This window comes from Polistes fuscatus, unplaced genomic scaffold, assembly GCF_010416935.1.
Source record: "Polistes fuscatus isolate 324 unplaced genomic scaffold, CU_Pfus_HIC Scaffold4, whole genome shotgun sequence".
Taxonomy (NCBI): Eukaryota; Metazoa; Arthropoda; class Insecta; order Hymenoptera; family Vespidae; genus Polistes; species Polistes fuscatus.
The window spans coordinates 12,798,885-12,818,044 of NW_025113118.1; the positions used below are offsets into that span (position 1 = coordinate 12,798,885).

Genomic DNA, 19,160 nt, shown 5'->3' on the forward strand with positions numbered 1-19,160 from the left:
TATTTTTATTATATTGATGCATATTGTATTGTTATTTTTCATAGTTAATATTACCATGAATTTATAGGAGGAATTAAAGTATTTTTGGTTTTAAATGGCACATAAGAAACAATGTACTTTGTATATAAGTAAAATATTTAAAAAATGAGTCTTCTTTTTTATCTCAATTTCAAATTATTTGTGGATTAGCTAAATTTTATAAAATTTAATTCTGAATTTTTGAAATATTAAAAAAAGTATTAATATTTGTATCGATGATAAAAAGCGGGAAAATTTGAATATGTAAAAGTTCACGCGCAAAGTTAAACGGCGCCACTTCGCGGAAGTTTACGGAATTACGGATCGATAGAAAATAAGAAGCAATAGAAAATAAAAAGCAATAGAAGGTATTCACCGAATAATCGTCATCCTGTTAAAGAGAACAAAAATGGATTTCAACGTAAAGAAATTGGTTAAGGATGCTGGTGCTGCATTGAGCAGAGTTGTACAGGTAAAATTTTCCTAATTAATTGTTGAACAAATTTCTACCTTTATTACATTGAAAGATACGATGTGTTACGCTACCAATGACTGTCGTTTGTAAACGCTGTCACATCTGACATTTTATACATTTCTAGAAGCAAAATCTAATTCAAATTTAATTGACAGTTAAAAATCAATTTACTTTTACTTAAACTTTATTTAATGACTCGACAAATATATTAGAAAATCTTTTTAGATCCATGCAATAGATTCTTACTAAGAACTATTTTTTAACCTAATTGTAATCTATGTGAATAAAATTGACAATGAATGCATTCCCCTTGTAATACATATTTATGTTGTGTAACGTATACCCATGATTAGTAGATTGTATAATATACTGCAGATTTTATCATTTCAATTTGTTAACAGTATATTATATACTCAAAAAAAAAAAAAAATTAGGATAGAATTAAATAAATTCTACTAAAGGAATTATATATTACATTCTATATTGTAAAAAGTTCTATTATTGGATGACTCAATCCATAAACGCCAAACAGTAATGACTAATATTATTATTCTATCCTTTTTTTTTTAATTTATTACTTACTCTAATCGCATAAGTTATTAATATCTTTTAAATATTATAATTAAATTTGATGAATATTCTTTATACAAGGTGTCCCGTAACTAATGGTACAAGCGAATAAGGGGTGATTCTATATAAAAAGCTAAATTGAAAATGTAAAACAAAATTAATTCATATAAAGGTTTATTTTTTAGAAAAATAAGTTTGAAAATTAATTGAGTATGTATGCATGCAACTGTTTCAGTTTTAGCTCAACGGATTTTACTATCTTTCCTTTGGATATTTCAGAAAGCATTCTTGTACTTCTTAATATGTTTACAAACGTTGTCAGTACGATAATATCTATTGTATCTGTTCTACTTTTATGCTTATCAGACAAAGCTTTTAGTTTCCAAGGTTTCAAGTCCAGTTAAGTGCATATTTACTTGATGAATTTTCAAATTTATCTTTTCCGACAAAAATATTTCATAGAAACTAATTTTATTCTACATTTTCGACTTAGTTTTTTCACGTAGAATCACCACTGTTTGCTTATACCATCAGTTATTACAGGACACCATATATATACAAATTATATTGGATCTTCATATTTTGCATCGAGTTTTCTGCTAATGTACTGACCTTGCTCAATTTTTGATTCTATATTATTAGCTAACAGAAGAAACGTTAGGTACATCCGAGAAAACTGAATTAGATGCACATTTAGAACATCTCGCTGAAAGGGCAAATGCAACTAAAACGTGGACAGAAAAAGTTCTCAGGAATATGGAAGCTGTACTTACTCCTAATCCAGGTATAAAACAATTAATTAAAAAGTTACAAAATAATAAAAGAATAAATAAATGATAATGCGTATGTGTTTATTTTATTTTAGGAAATAGAATTGAGGATTTCTTTTATGAAAAAATTGATAAAAAGAAACCCAACAGACTTAGCAATCTCGAATACGTAGGCATCGATATGATAGAAGCTGGAAATGATTTTGGTCCTGGTGTCGCTTATGGTACGTGCAATATCTATTGTTAATTAATTTAAATAATTTGATTAGTCAAATATTTTTCTTATTCGTATAATTTATTGCAGGTAGCTCTTTGATAAAAGTAGGCCAGTGTCAACAAAAGTTGGGTCAAATCGAAAGAGATTTTATTGGAATAGCAGCCAATTGTTATATACAACCGTTAAGAAAGTTTTTAGACGGAGAAATGAAAACTGTTAGCAAGGAGATGGCTATATTAGAAACTAAGAGGTAATATTCAAATTATATTGTTCAATTAATAGAATATTTCTTATTATATAAGAATGCTACTATGTTTAGGTTGGATTTAGATGCATGTAAGAATCGAGTAAGGAAAGCCAGAAGCATGGTGGGCCAACAGAGTGTAAGTTCTATTACCGTTAGTTTAATTAATGCATTTTCTCTGTATGTTTATTCTGTGTTTTGTCCCGTACATTGCTGCATTTCATAGGACTCTGGCGTTTCACCCGAAGTATTACTCGATCAGGTATTAACGAAACGAAAAGTTCTGAGATATCTCGTTCTTGTGCAATGTGCTCTACTTTTTTTTTTTTTTTATTTTATTTTACTTTATTTTATTTTATTTTGATATATTTACACATTGCAAACGAGTTGAAGTGATCATAGAAACGAAGCAAAACTCTCTACAAACAGTTTTTTTTTTAATATTGAGAACTACCCACCTTTGTTTGTCTTCGATCCTGCAATTATTTGTCGTAACTTTTATTTAAATGTATTTTTTATACAAGAAGCAACATAAACGTTACATTTTATATTACCTCGGATTGAGACCATTTAAGAACTATATTTAACGTCTGAACTATCCCTTATTATTATTTCTTTTAATTGTTATATTCGTCTATATATGTTAATTACACCACACACAAATATCTAAATGAGTGTAAAGCAATCATGCATGTATATATAAGTAAATTTAATATAATATTTATTCGTAAATGTTTTTTAGCTAATATAATGATACTATATAGTATTAAGGCAACAATTTTCAATTATTTTATTAAAGTATTGAACTCCTTGCACTATGATTTAATGCAGAAAGCTGTGTATTATATTTGGTTGTATATTTCGTATTTCTTATATTTGACTCGTAAGAATTGACCATAAATAGGATTTGTATTTGTGTTGTAAAGGATATCAAGTGTCTTATGCGTTGTTATATAGTGCGAGGAGTTATATATATATATATAAATAAAATATATAAGACATTAAAATAATATAAAGAAAGAAATGAAACTTGAATATTACTAAACTTAGGCAGAGAGGGAGCTGAGGGTGGCACAATCGGAATTTGATCGCCAAGCAGAAATCGCGAAGCTACTTTTAGAAGGAGTATCTAGTTCCCAAGCTGGACATTTGAGATGTTTACACGAATTCGTGGAAGCACAAGCACGTCATTACGCGCAATGTCATGCGACTATGCAAGAATTGCAACGTGAACTTGCCGGGTAAGTTAATTTATTTTCATTATTTATGTTAGCAGTGTGTCTTTTGGTTTTCCCGCACAACCCTTGCAGTACACAAATTCAATCTTTTCTGTACAGCTATCCTACTCTTTGGTGATCCGAGTGAGTAATGTCTATTAAACTTAGACTATTACCATTCCTAAGAAAAGCTTTAGAACCATTACTCATTCGTTAAGATCATCGTATTTTATAGTTAGAACAATTGGTAATTATTGTGCTAAGCTTTTAATATTTTTTTTTCCAAGAAGAATTATTATAAAAATAATTCTAGTCTCGTCTTCTTGGAGAAATAAAGCTACAAATTGTTTATTATGTGTAAATATTAAAATATCTTACAAGATATCTTAACGATTAATGTTCGTATATTCTTCTTTATAAATCTATTATTACAATTTTGGTGTAAAACTACTTCTAACATTAACACGATTCGATAGCTCAATGTTGTCACCGATTTTTGCAGATTTATTGGTAGTGGTGAATTAAATTACTTTTCCGCTATTAAATCCTATATCCCGCTTTTTCTATTTCTATCTTTTTCTAATATTCTATTTTCCACTTTCTATCTTTGCTTGCATGGTGGGGATTATGCAGGGCACGTCAGCCGAGTCCTTTGCTGAGAGTCAACAGCGAGGAAGTGATCGAGCTAACACCCTCACCCACTCCATCCCAAAATCTGTCTATAAATAATGCTCTCGCTGATTCAACGTATGTTACCGCTACCTTTGACACTGACATATCTAAAATATAGTTTTACATTATGATATTACTTCTTTAAATGGGTAATGATCTCCTAATAAATCTATGAAGAGTTATTATATTAAACGATACGCTCTCTTCACTGTTGATCAAACAGATAGCTGTTAAATATTACATTATCACTTTACAAAATATATTTAAAAGGTTGAATTTTTTCAAATTGTTGAATTAAACTTGTTAGTAAATATCAGCAAATAAAAATACGTTTACAACGAAATTCTATATATTTTCTGTTAAACGTGTGGGAAAAAGATAACTTTGTATAGCTCAATACTATCTTTCCTCGAATTATAAAATTTCATTGTCTATGTCTAAATCTTTTCACAAATTTATATTATGACGTTACATTACATCGTACATCAACAGTACAATTATCTGTTATAACAGAATTAATTTCTTTTATATATTTATCTTCTAAGCAATGCATTATTATCACGCTTTAACTTCATAACAATTAATTTACTGCATTTATTTTAATTATAATAATTTGGAAGGTGTGCTTGTGTTTTTATACATTAACGATATCTCATGTAAGCTTAATTGTTATATTTAGAATACATCTGTGTTACATTACTTCGTCTTTATTATTCGTATAAGTGCAGTGTTCACGCTTCTTGCGTGTTTGTCACACAAATTATTTAACTCTTAGTGTAAGATATTGTTGTACACAATTATTCTTTCTTTATTTATTTGAGGGAAAAGGAGGTTCATTTTATAATTTATCCTTTTCTATGTATATTTCTTGAACAAGTTGAGATCCAAATTGACAGAACACTGATATTTTAAAATTCAACACAGTTGTAGGGGTTCATAAGGACAACACACAAAACCAATTTGTTTCAAATGGAAAAATATACTGGTATATAAAAATGCATGTGAAATTTCTCCTTCCATTTTTTTGAAACGTTTAATTATTGTTTCTTCCTGCTTGCACGGTGCGTTATCTTGATGAACTCCTAGAACTGCGTAGAATTTAAAAGAAATCTGTGTCTTTTCAACTTGTCTCTCCTCTTATAAGTGTAATCATCAAATTCATCCTATTATAATTTATCCTACCCAGCTTAACTGGGGGTCCCTATCACTCGACCACCTCAACAAATCCTACTGCACAAGTGGAAAATGGTCAAGATCGTGCAAGAGTAGTCTGTGATTATGATGCTAGGGATTCAACCGAGCTTAGTGTCATGCAAGACGAGGTAACCAAATTTGTGATTTAGGTAGATGACAGCATGCGTTCCATGTATCCATAAACAAGGCATGATATTCGTCCGAACTGTAAGTTTAATTTCTGTTATTTTCATTAGATATTTTCAAGCTCACATGCACATAAGTGTATTTAAAAGATTTTCCTTTCTGTTCATTCACTTTGTTCAATTATTTTATACATTAGCTTGTATAATTAACTTAACATGTTAGTTATTGTGTCACATATAGTGAGTTATCAGTAAATGAACGATTCAAGTAGCGATTGGTAATGGAATCTCTTCTCCATGGCTCGGTAACGAACGTGTTAAGATAATTTATTTTAATTATTGTGAAACATCATATTTTATTATATTACATATAATTTATAACTTTTATTTCTAGGTTACACTATAATCAAGTTTATAAAAAATAATATAAGAAGTTCCATGTAATACTCAAATGGAAGTGATCTAGGATAATAAATTTCTATTGTAGGAGAATTGGCATTATACTTATCATGCGAATAGATGCATGAAAAAATAATATTAATTAATTTTTAAATAGATATATTAAAAATAGATTTTATAAAAATATATATATATATATATATATATAGATAGAGTAACGAATAATTTTTTATATTTTTGTTAAAAAAAAGTCGTAATATTCTCAGTCTGTTTATTATTTTTCTGTATATTTTGTTCATTAGAATTATTATTATTAATTATATCATATACACGTTTATTCGTTTAATTGTATATTTATTCATATTTTGCATGTTAAATAAATACTTATAATTTGATTTAATATTAAGGTTTCATATTTTTCCTCGTTTTTGGTTATCGTCTTTCAGAATAGTCGTACATAAATAAATTGTTAATTAATTCCTCGTACTATAATAACGTGTAGGAAATCTAGCACGAAGTTTCGTACGTTAAATCATAGTGCGAGGGATTAACAAACGTGATGTGTACACACGTAATTAATAAAAGTTTAGTCTTTCATTTATCATCTATGTTTATTAACTATGCAATACATGTTTTATTACATTTATAGGTAATTTCCATTTTGGAAATTCCTGGAGACGAAGATTATTTAATTGGGATAAGAGGAAATCAACGAGGAAGAGTACCTAAGGCATATCTTGAAACTATTGTTAGTTATTAAGTAAAAAAAAAAAGTTTAAAAAATTCAAATTTGTCATTCTCAACTGCCTTAGGGAAAAATATTCTTTACAAATTTTACAGACACGCACACACACATACACACACACATATATATATATATATAAAATTTATGATAGAAGTTCAAGAAAATTTTCTTTACTTAGAGTTGCGATTTGAATAAATAAAAATAATATATCCTAATAATTCAATTATATAAAAATCAATTATTAAATTATTACTGTTATATGCTAGAGATTGTTAAAAATTTGGTGTGTGCCTTCGCTAAACGTTGTTAACGAAGATATTGTTCTAAAGTTAAATAATGTTAACTTTAATGAATTTTATCAAATCTACATTTAAAGATATGAGTAAAAATCTATGCATTTAACTATTATCTATATTCAATTAAAATCCATTTTAAAACGTTCGCTACTAATGTCACATATTAATGACGCATTGATTTTCATCAAGAGGCTCGCAATAAACATTTATTACAGCAATAAATATGAAAATTAAGTTTCAAATTATAATTGAAATTTCTTCTCCATGACGTGGGTGATAGCGAACGAGTTAAATAATATTATTAAAAATTGTACAGTCAATGTTTTACTTCCTACCAAATTAATGTAATTAAGAAAAATAAAAAACACAGGTAATTAATTTTCAGTATTTATTAATAATTAATGACATATAAAATTACTTCTTCTTGGATACACCAACAGTGCGACCACGTCTGCCAGTAGTCTTGGTATGTTGACCACGTACACGTAAGCCCCAATAATGACGTAAACCTCTGTGAGCACGAATCTTCTTCATACGCTCTAAATCATCACGAAGCTTGGAATCTAAATTGGCGCTAGTAAGCTACAAGAAAAATAATAAGTTAATTTGATATTTAGTTTTTAAAATTATATAAAGCGATACAATGTTATAATTGTAAAAATGTTGTGCATAGATTTCATATTAGCATTTAGAAATAAATACAAATAAATGTGTTTACATATGCACAGTTAATTTTGCACAACAAACTAACCGAATAAGTATGATTGTTTATACTACTGGCCGTGTTATTGTGCATGCAGTATTGAGTTTTAAAATTTTAAATAATTGTACCGTACCTGGGTGTACTTTCCATCGACAATATCTTTTTGTCTATTCAAAAACCAGTCAGGAATTTTGTATTGCCTGGGATTAGCCATAATTGTAACAATTTTTTCGACCTATAAACACAATGTTTATATGTTAAATATTGAATTATGGTAGAGATAATATTCATGTTAGAAGATTATTCATTCTTTTTTTTACCTCCTCTTCTGAACATTCTCCGGCACGTTTGTTTAAGTCGATGTCAGCTTTTTTAAGAACGATGTTGGCGTAACGACGACCTACACCCTTGATGGCCGTCATCGCAAACATGACCTTCCTGTTACCGTCGATATTCGTGCCCATGACACGAAGAATGTGTTGGAACTTCTCAGGAATGACTAGTGACTGCATATTAAAAAGATAAACAATTAAACTCATGAAATCAAATAAATGCAAAATTAACTTATTAGTAGGCCATTAAAAAACTTGTTTATGGAATAAGCGTAGAAAAACCCCTATAAGTTAAATAGAAACAATAATAAAATAAACATAAATAGTTGATATTATGTGAACACTACGACCATTCACGACTGTGAGTCGAAAAATAACCTGTCTTTTTATATTTTACCATTTTCTCATAAAATTCAAAAATATCGTCAGTAGAAATTAGATCATTTGATTCTAAATAATAGTCGTAAAAATATTTATGCACTTTCGTCGAGATTCTTATAATAAATGTCGATTTTTATCATAAAATATTGAAGAACTTACCATCTTGCTAAATTAGCGAAACCTAAAAGGAGTTAAAACAGGAAATGAAACTTGGGTTCTCGAGAATATATCGAAAACTATCGAATATCGAAAACTATCGATTTTGTAAGAAAAAAATTCATTTTTTGATTTTAATCAATTTTATAGACATTACTTTTTGATATAGAGAATTATTCAATTATAATTATAAATTAATATTGTATTTTAATAAAGTTTTATTATCTATTTATATTATAAGTTTTAAATATATGAAACGCAATGATGATATTCTGAGCGTCATCTGTGTGATCGTCGCACAATTATATTTTTTACCGACCGCGTTTATAACCGGACAAGTATGCTATCTAGCGGTAAAAATAAGAATTAAAAAACATCCCTTAATTAACAAGGTCCTATTATCATAATTTATTACTGATAATAGTATCAATTAATTTTTTAAATAAAGATATCTATGTTTTTTAAAATAAGATATTATAAAAACGATTAAATCATATAATTTCAATAAATTATTTGTATATATGGAAAAAGTATTGTTCAAATGTATTAGATAATTTCATCGTGAATGAAATAAAAAATATTACATTAAGAATTTCGTATGAGTTAGGATAAATCGTCGTGAGGGACAACTAGGATGAAAATATATGTAGTCTGTACCTAGGTCGAGCTCATCTTCTCGCGCAGTCGTAAACCTTCGAACGACGCCCTTAAAAACTATGAAAGGTGGTAGTCAGCAGTGATAGAAGAACTGTAGCTCCTGTTAAACTCTAGCTCTATTGTTATTCCCGTTGTTTTTTTACTGACAATACGAATAACGAAGAAAAATAAAAGACAAGTAACTACTAAAACGAGCAAATACGATTCTGCATAATGGAGGAATCTTATTTTCTCTTAATAAAAACATTCACGTAGACCACAATAGCCGAGAACGTTGAGAAATAACTTCAAATATTTTACGAAAGCAAAACTTGATTTTGTTAAAAAAACATCGAAGATAATCAAATTTGTTTTGTTCTTGATATTTTACTTTGAAAATTTTATTATAGATTTATTATAAATTGAATAAATCGATAGCAATCAAATCAAAATTTATTTTACAATTTTATCCTCGAAGTTTTTTATTTCTTATTATCTCTCTCTTTTTTTTTTTTTTTTTTTTAGATTGTTCTAATACTATGAAATTTATTGCACGTACAATTCGATAAGAATTTGATAACTCGAAAGCAATCGCGTTCGTAGAAAAGTGGGAGTGCGATTTCTTGCCGGTTGGTTCTCCGAAATTTTCATCCCTTCTTCATCCCGGTTACTGGAAGAGGAAGGAGGAACGATCGTCCAGAGGGTAATCCGGCGAAGAAATTTCAAGGCATGATCCCCCTCTGATTCGTTTTACGGCAGTCGTTCTCTCGAATTAGGACGGAATAAGAAAGAAACCGTGAACATGTTGAATCCTAAGGAATAACTTGCTTGCTTCTTCGTGTATTTTCTCTTATTCGAAGAGGAAATAATTATATTATTACAAATCGTATAGAAATCAGGTATCAAAAATAGATTGCAACATTAATAAATAATGAATAAATAGATAGTAATCAAAATAGGTTGGCAAAAAATGACATCCTCGTAAAAATATATTTTTATTTGCATTCGCATAAAAATTTTGATTAATCTATTTTCATTTTGACAAGATCATCAACAATCGAATGATTTAAGTTTCTTTTTTAATGACGCGTCCCAAAGACATGATTTATCATACTTAAGTAATGCCCTATTACAAGAGGGAGGAGCTGTTCACTATATTATTGATAGTTGCCGCCTTAAATAGGATTATCTGAGGGATTTACAAGTAACTATTCGACACATGCTAACGTTTCGTAAAATAATATATTCCGCGTAGATACCAAATGGGATATTTTTAAGTAACCAAATAAAAAATAGAAATACGACGTCTGTTTGTCAAAAAATTCAACATCACATTGGCTAGCTGAGAGAGAGAGAGAGACTATATATATAATATAGTCATTGTTGTTCAGGTCAAGTTTGACCTTCGCAGCGGTAAAACGTTCAAAGTAAAAAACGTCGTTTACAACCAATAATGAAAGTCAACAGCTAGGCATGACGAAATCATTGAAAAGTTTCTGACCACCTAGCTGAAGAAAACTTGGAGTTGTCGACTTCCAGCATTGCTACCAGGTAAAGAAATAAAATCTCCCACAGGGTGCGGCTTCCCGAGGGAACTACTCCGAGAATGAAAATGTTTATATTTCGATACTTTTCTGATATTAATATTTACAGTATTAATATCATTCGTTTATATTCATATATACAAAATCATATTGAAGTTAATTAACTGATCAAACAAATTATCGAATATATTTTCAACTGATTTTTCAAGCCAATCCTCTCGATTATCCCCTTTTAGAAAGTTTGCCCCCTCCCTGTTGAAAAAATGCTAAACCAAGTGATTTCACTTCTAGCAGTGGGGATCATCGCGATTGTCATGGTGACATCATGTATATCCGTTACATATGGAACATTCGTGTTTATTATTTTGTGGGGTGCCAACATGCGTGTCCTCGTGTTACACTTGCCAGAAGGGTAAATCCGTACCTGCTGTCAGTAAATAAGAGAACGAGTCGCTAAGGGGTTTAACGGGGGATGAAAGGGTTGCGCGAAGAAATTAATCGAGCGTAGAACAATGGCTTGCCCGGATAATTCGAAAGGATTATTACACGAGGGATGTTGTGTAACATCATCCGAAGAAAATACTCTAACCGATTTAATACAGAACAAAATAATCAATTATCTCTCGATAAATTTCTATTTTTTGATATTATTTATTCATTAAAATATAATTCGATCACATAGATTGGTCGAACGAATATAAGATATAAACGAGTTCTTAGAAGACAAAAAAATATTACAGAAACTATCGAATAAAATTCTGATGGCGTGTTTTTTAATGAAGAGAAACTTGGTCTAAAAGAAGAATGGCGTGCAACGTACATCTGTAAAAGGAACAATAGAAATATGCGAAGGAAGAAAACGAGCGGATTTATCTATGGGATTACCTGGACAAATATTTATGTAGAGAATCCTATGGGACAGAATAGGATCATCAAATTCCAATGACAAAACTAGCCTTCTCGTTGACTGCAACCCCTCGACCTTCAGAAGGGAAACGGGGGAAGCCAGAGAGAGAGAGAGAGAGCTTCGCATATGCCGAGTATTTCACTGGGCTTGCGATAATTGGTCGGTGTATTTTTTTTCTTTCTTTTTTTTTTTTTTCGAAGGGTCCGATCACTCCCTCTATTTTTATTTTTTCATTTTCTTAATCCCAGCATTGATTTTGATCGATGATGATACCTTCCTTATGGCTTTCATCGAACGTTTCACTCTACTCGGACCTATAACATCGTTATTCCCTTATGGAGAATCGAATAGAAAAAAAAAAACCTGTCGCGATCGATAACCTTATTCCCCCTTCCCTGTTCCCCCCCCCTCTCTCTCCTATTTAAAAAGTCAATTATCGAAGAAGAATAGGGAAAAAAAAGAAAAGTGTTGAAAATCGTCGATAGAAAAATTCAATCGGATGAGAAAAGAGAATAATCAAAATCAACGGGGTGGTGGGAGTGCGGTGGGGGGGGGCTGGTTACAAAATAGGTGGAGTAACTAAATACGGGTGTGTAGACCGATCCGATTCCAAGATAGAAAATATAAATGAGTTTAGTTATAAAAATGACGTCAAAAAAAGGGGAACCATAAGAGAGATTTCCAGGGCCGTATAAAGTTGTTGTTTTTCTTTTTCTTTTTCTTTTTCTTGTTTTTTTTTCGCAACCTTATCTCTTTCCCATCCGCAATTTCTTGATACGCTTCCAAGGGAAGGCAGCGAGTTGCCTTTGATAAATAGGCCGCTATACCTTATGAATGCTTGATGATGGCATTTCACGAGGCTCCTCATCCACCCTTACCGCATTCGAGGCGAACGTTCTGCTTCGTCCCAACGGTGATAGGCGATGAGTCTTCCTTCTCTCTCTCTTTCTCCCTTCGTACTCCCTCTCCTCGTCCTTACCAACCTTCTTCTATCTTCCTACCCTTCCCCACCTTCGCACGACTTCTAACCACCAATGAACGACGAGCTTCAAGATCCCTGATACGTTCTTTTCACCTTCAATAACGTCTAACATCCTCTGTTGATAGAGAAAAAAAACCCTTTTATATTTTTTTTACACAAAATAATACCCACTATTTCACACCATTATTATTATTTCAGACATTCTCCTCCTCGCCCCCCTGTCCTACCTTCTTTAAGGATACAAATAAATATCGATTACGCTTGGACGGGGGGGGGGATTTTTCTTTCTTTCTAATAAAATATATTCCATTTCTTTTCTTTCACACGCGAATTAGATAAAAGAAATATGAAAAGATACGCTCGCGAGTTTAATTCGATTAATTGAACAACGAAATAAAAACGTGTTACGTTATTTATTAATCTAAGAAATAAAAAAGGGTACACAGGATTATAGGGGCGAGGTGAGGTGAGGTGAGGTGAGGTTAGGTGAGGTGAGATGAGGTGGGTGGAGGGCGGAGGGGGAGGAAAAAATCGAATATCCTTCCTTATTCTTGGGGCATTCGTCTCTTCTGTCTTTGTTTCCTGTCCTCCACCCTTAACACCTTGCCACCGCCAATCGGATGCTGCGCGAAAGAGGAGGAGCGGCAAAAGCGAAATGCTCCCCCTCCATTTGGCAGAGCCTCCCTTCTTTACCTTCTCTCCTTTGGCCTCATCTCTCTCGTTTCGGCTCCCCCTTCCACCCCCCAAGCCCCCTGCCCCCTCTGTCCCCACCCCCCACGAAGTATTGACCCGATATCTTCTTCCTCTCTCTCTTGTGCTTTCTCCTCTCCTCTCCTCTCCTCTCTTCTCTTCTCTTCTCTTCTTTTCCCCCCTTCGTCTCCGTAGAAGCTGCTGCTGCTGCTGCTGCTGTTCTTCCCACGTTGATAAGCGAGATTTCTCAACCATCATGGCCGCCTCAGCCACTGGGTATATTCCTTTATACCCTTGCTTCTATATGTTTTACGATTTCAACTATTATTTTCCTTCCAATTCCTGTTGTTTTCTTTTATTTTTTATTTTTTTTTCCTTTTTTTCTTTTCTTACTTCTAATCCAACATTTACGAGAATCGTGTGTATACTATTTAAGGAATTATGTTATTTTCATCTTATATAATTTTCTCTTGGAAATATTTTATTTCTAAATTATTTCGTATTATTTTGATTTGATAATTTTACCAACAATTAATATTTTTTTGTTTTTTCTAATGATTGTCCTGTGGAACGTTCTTATTAATTTTGAAAAAATGTGTGTGTCTCTGTGTGTGTGTGTGTTATATGATAAAAATATTAATTGTATATAAATTCGTAAATCGGTATGAATTTGAATGAAATATCGAAATAAATAAATACTTTAATAAATATCTATAATAAGTTTGATAAGAAAATACGATGATAAATTAATTGAAATTTGATTTAACGATGTATTTATGTATACTTTTATTTCCAGATGATTAATTTTGGAAGTATAATTTTACTCGAGATTAGAAGATTATAGCACGTAGAATGAACGTTAAGCTAGGAGGGTAATAATCCATATAATGAGCTGGTCTACGTGAACCAGTTAATTAGAACGCGTTTCGGTAGTTCATGCGAAACATAATCTTCTCTACCCACCTACTCGCGGTTACGACGATGGCTGACCTCTTTCGAAAAATTGGACAGATTGTTCATTCCAATGAAATATTTTTATCGAATGTTTTTTTAATTATATTTGATAAATGATATATAACAATAAGATGATACACTCGGAATACTTAAACGTGCCTCAGCAAACATTTAACCCTTTGCACTCGTACTTTAAAAACATTTATAAACAAACAAGCGTATAGAAATAATATAATATCATCAGTTTATTCATTTATATGTCGAAAAAAAAACAAACTTTGATAAATACTACACTCTGTAATTAGTTTTGTTGTGATATTTAATGAAACTTGAAATCAGCTGGGCGCCGTATCGGCGCCGCTCGAGTGTAAAGGGTTAAATTATATAAATAACAATAAGATATACACACACATATGCGTATAAATAAACTAAACGGAATAAAAAGCTTAATATGCATTCCGTGTATGCCACCTACCTACCCAGTTCATATATTTTTGTTGTCTACAAGAAAATGTTGCTGCGTAACTCGAGATTAGCGCCAGGGATGCTCCTACTCTCGTCGTGGCTCCTTTTTCTAAATAATTTTTTCTTCGATATTTATTTATCTTAACATTTATCTCGATGTTCGTTTGATCGTAGATTTGTAATTAACATTTTGTAAATATTAATATAATAATTATTAGGCGTTTATTAAATATCATTCAATATAAAATAAATAATAATTGTTCCTCTTTTCAAATACTCGCTTAGAAATGAAACGAATATTTTATTGAATTATCTTTTAATTAATATTTTTATTCTATTTACACGATATTAATAATTATTTTACATTCGTTAATTGATTATATTTGTTCGATATATAAATTTCTAGATATTCGTTAGTTCGTAAATGTAAGAATAAAAAAAGATATATGAAAATGTGAGAATTTATTTAGGAAAAAATCATATAAATAAATAAGAAATTGAAGGAAAATAGCCGCGCCCCTGAGATAAAGCAACGATATCCTTCCACGAGCCCAGGGTTGTTACATTCCCCAGTACGTTAAAGTCTTGCCGACTAATAAGTTTCATCCCCCTCGTAGTGAGCACCAATTATGAACTTGCTCTGGTCATAATTAAAAAATATAATTTCACCGCCAGACTTACTCGATCTTAGACATTAACGTTTCACTATATCCTCTCGTATCGTGCTACTCAAAACAACATGAAAAAGGAAACGTCTTATCTATTCAATTACAATACTAATATAAACATACATGGTTTAATTTTTGTAATTATTATCATAGTTATCAAATTATTAAAAAAAAGAAAAAACTCGACGATTGTTTCGTTTTATTCTTCTCAAACGACAGAAAAAGATGACAGAAGTTAATTAAAGACGCATACGTTGAAAATTTAGAAGAACAAAATTAAGTATGAGCTGCTTACCAATCCTATAACACAAACATAACACAAACATAGCACGAACATACACACTAGCATATACATATGTGCATATGCGAACACTTGGATAGAAATAGTGCATCTGTTCGCGAGGGATGATACCGTTCTTAGGATCTACGAGTGATGCTTTAAGTATTCGCGTACGGCCAAGTGAAGAGGTTGCGATACGCTACTTAAATCGTGAAAGCTTTACGACGTGCCGACGGTAGAAAGAGAGAAGAGTAGTGAAACGTGTGGACAAACGTCTCACTGTGAGACCAGCTTAAAAAGCCAACAACACATACAAGGTGGATCATTAAAAAAACTCCTTCTCTTGTAACTTTTACTCTTCTTCTTATATCATGTATAATAAGAAACCCTTGTCGCATTAACTTCCATTAATATCTATCTTCAAAGCCAAGAAGAAACATATTATTTCTATAAGATATCTTACTGTACTTTTCTATACTCTTATTCAATTTTTTTATCACGCGAATTTTTATAAATAAATATATAGATATATAGGGGGAATAAATATAGGATATAAATTATTTAATAATAATTAGATATATATTATCTCTAACGTGATTTAAAGTTTTAAAATTAATTTATTTTATTTAAAAATAATTTTAAAATTTAAAAATCAATGACTATCCATTTTATTAATAAATTTTATTAATTTTATATTCATTCCATTTTATTAATAAATATAGAATATAAATTATTTAATAATAATTAGATATATATTATCTCTAACGTGATTTAAAGTTTATTTATTAATATTTAAAAACCACTGAGACTATTCATTTTATTAATAAATTTTATTAATTTTATATTCATTCCATTTTATTAATAAATATAGGATATAAATTATTTAATAATAATTAGATATATTATATCTCTAACGTGATTTAAAGTTTATTTATTAATATTTAAAAATCAATGACTATTCATTTTATTAATATACAAAATTGAAAATACATATATATATAACTCTCCAGGATCCGTAATTTAATTCAAAACTAAAATCTAATGCAACAAGGTATTTCCTCATAGCCGCCATCATAGCCGTTCTTTCCTAGCCGAAGGTAGAATGGTAGAAGATAAAAGGCTACGGGGGTAGAAAGGGGTCTATGCTTTCTCGAACATAATACGGCACCAAATTTATAACCGAGTTAGCAAAATCGTCTACACCCTCCCTCCTCTCCTCCCCCCCTCTCTCTCTCTCTCTTTCTACTCGCGTCGGAAAGTACAGTCTTGAAATGACGAGGTAAAATAAGGGGGGCGGGGATTGCCGAGGGGTTTCGTTCTGAACGGACGAAGTTGACGCTTTGATTAAATTAGGGGATGATCGTGCGAAATTAGAGGCATTAACTTTCATCTCGACGCGAATTCCCGTTGGGATTTATGCTATACGAATTTATTGCGATATTTCTGTGTTTTTCCCGCTCCCCCTACCCCTCCCCTAACTCGCCCCCCTTCCTGCTGCTAACTGCATCCTTCTGATAACTGGAAAATTGATTTTTCACATCTTTATCATCGACCATTTGCCAAATAATGAAACATTTTTTTTTCTACCCCCACTTCTATCTTAACAACTCAACTATTTGAACAAAATTCGTAAAGTTAATTTGTAAATAGGAGATAGGAAAAATACGATAGGAGTTTAGTTTCACCATTGATGATATTGATGATGATGATGACGATGATGATTATGATGATGATGATGATGATAATCCTGAATAAGAATAGAGTTTTATTTAAAATGATTTTAAGTGTGATTCCGTGTTAATTCAACAACGACATTTTCTTGAAAAAGTTCTTATTCTTGTTTCTTAAAATGAATGCACCCTCGAGACGCATCTGTCTATCTGTCTCTGTTTCTAATAAGCGAGCATAAAAAATCTTGTCACCGTAGGAGGATCTAAAAACGTGTCCGGGTGGTAAAGATTTTTCTTCCTCCGCGGAAAAGTGGAAAAAGAAAAAGTGAAGTGCAGGAAGCAGGAAGAGAGGATTTTTGGTTCTCAAAAGAGAAAGAAGAAGAAGAAGAAGAAGAAGAAGAAGAAGAAGTAGAGTACTTCTACATGGTGCCGCTTCCTGGAGTGCTTCCAAATTGCTTCGAACGTATGTGGTTTAAGTGGCTCGCCTAATTTCATCCTAATTCCGGCACTCACCGTTTGTCTTTCCAAATTGGATCGGTTTCCTATTAAAAAAGAAAAAAAAAAAAAAAAGAAGAAAAAAAAGGAAAGAAAAATCATGCATTCGTATGGAAAATAAAAACGTGAAAATTGTGAAAGGTAATTTGTTTGTGATGAAAAAAAAAAATAAAAGGTGATACGAAAATTTTTCTAATTACAATTTTTCTTGAAATAAAACATTATTATTATTATACCGGTGGTTAGGAAAATTTCGATAAATTTATCGTACGTAGCTTTAGAATGGGGATTTCGTATAAGATTATCTAGGAGAATAATAATTTATAAATAACCAATAGTATATTTGACGATTGTAATCATTGACGAAAGTAGGATATAAATTAAACATAAAATATTGAAATGTGTTCAAATGTTAGTTAATGTTATAGGCATCTCGGTGAAGTCGTCGTCCGGGTGGACCGTTTTAATTAACACGATGCCACGAAACACGCTTCACTGTCGTACAAAATCCCACCCATGGATAGAACTAATACCAAGTATGGATAGTGATGTTACCAACGTGTGTGATAAAAATGGATGAAATCTCTTAACAGGGGACGGCGAAGAAAGCTACGAACGCTTTCATCTTGCCGCTCGCATAGGCCACCTTTCTTAATTATACTTTCCTATAAACACACACACACACATATACACGCGTAACGTGTATATGATTAAATAAAAGCTGTGCATACAAAATCGGTAGCAATGATATTAATAGCAAATGAAATGAATTTTTTTTTTTTTTAAATTTATCACCGAATATAATTTATAACTTTTATATATTTTTTCTTTTTTTATAAGCATTCCAACGAGATTATTATTCGGTGCAATAAAATAAAAAAAGAAAAAAAAAGAAAGTATTGTGTTAGTCGTAAAACTGTCTGATTCTGATACAAGGGGTTTTTAACGTAATAAAAATAAGATATTGACTTCTTTTCGATTGGTGTTTATTAAGAGATCGTAAAATTGAAAATTAGGAAACGTTGCTTTGTGATGGTAATGAATTAAATTACAAAATTATATTATATATGAGGAAGTATAGATACGTGAACTGTGAGAATCAGTTGATCTGTCAGGGAACGTGTGAAATAATCTTTTCGAAGTCATTTCGCCGGTTTTTTTCTTAACGAATGAAATGATAAGAGAGACTTAAGAGTTTCGAGCACAGTTGCGATCCGTAAGAGAGTGGGAAATGAGAGAATGCGTGGAGTTATTTTCAAGTATGTCCACATGCTTCACTATCGTACAACATTTCTTTTACCCTTTTTTTTCTTTTTTTTTTTTTTCTTTTGGATCATTCTTTCAATAAGTCAGAT

At 31.1% G+C, this 19,160-nt stretch overlaps 2 protein-coding genes across 9 annotated transcripts; one reads left to right on the plus strand and one right to left on the minus strand.

Annotated features, from left to right (window-relative positions):
• Window positions 1-258: 258 nt before the first annotated feature.
• LOC122520593 (endophilin-B2) lies at window positions 259-6,684 on the plus strand. 8 transcript variants are annotated; one of them, XR_006304566.1, is made up of 10 exons: window positions 259-490; window positions 1,706-1,847; window positions 1,929-2,057; window positions 2,138-2,300; window positions 2,370-2,433; window positions 2,521-2,556; window positions 3,345-3,535; window positions 4,145-4,258; window positions 5,370-5,584; window positions 6,551-6,599. XR_006304566.1 is itself a non-coding variant. In XM_043640702.1 (10 exons), the coding sequence occupies exons 1-10, from the start codon at window positions 428-430 to the stop codon at window positions 6,659-6,661; spliced, it is 1,149 nt and encodes a 382-aa protein (XP_043496637.1). In that variant the 5' UTR covers window positions 259-427; the 3' UTR covers window positions 6,662-6,684. The 8 variants fall into 8 exon arrangements, 5 of the variants coding, with proteins under 5 accessions (XP_043496637.1, XP_043496638.1, XP_043496639.1 ...); XR_006304565.1 differs by lacking the exon at window positions 6,551-6,599 and adding an exon at window positions 5,897-5,994; XM_043640702.1 differs by having other exon boundaries at window positions 5,370-5,505; window positions 6,551-6,684.
• A 632-nt stretch (window positions 6,685-7,316) lies between these two features.
• LOC122520595 (40S ribosomal protein S18) lies at window positions 7,317-8,624 on the minus strand. The gene is made up of 4 exons (XM_043640709.1): window positions 8,518-8,624; window positions 7,966-8,151; window positions 7,779-7,880; window positions 7,317-7,524 (listed from the first exon to the last, which is right to left on the minus strand). Exons 1-4 carry the CDS (start codon window positions 8,518-8,520, stop codon window positions 7,357-7,359), a joined length of 459 nt encoding a protein of 152 aa, XP_043496644.1. The 5' UTR covers window positions 8,521-8,624; the 3' UTR covers window positions 7,317-7,356.
• Between the last annotated feature and the right edge of the window lie 10,536 nt (window positions 8,625-19,160).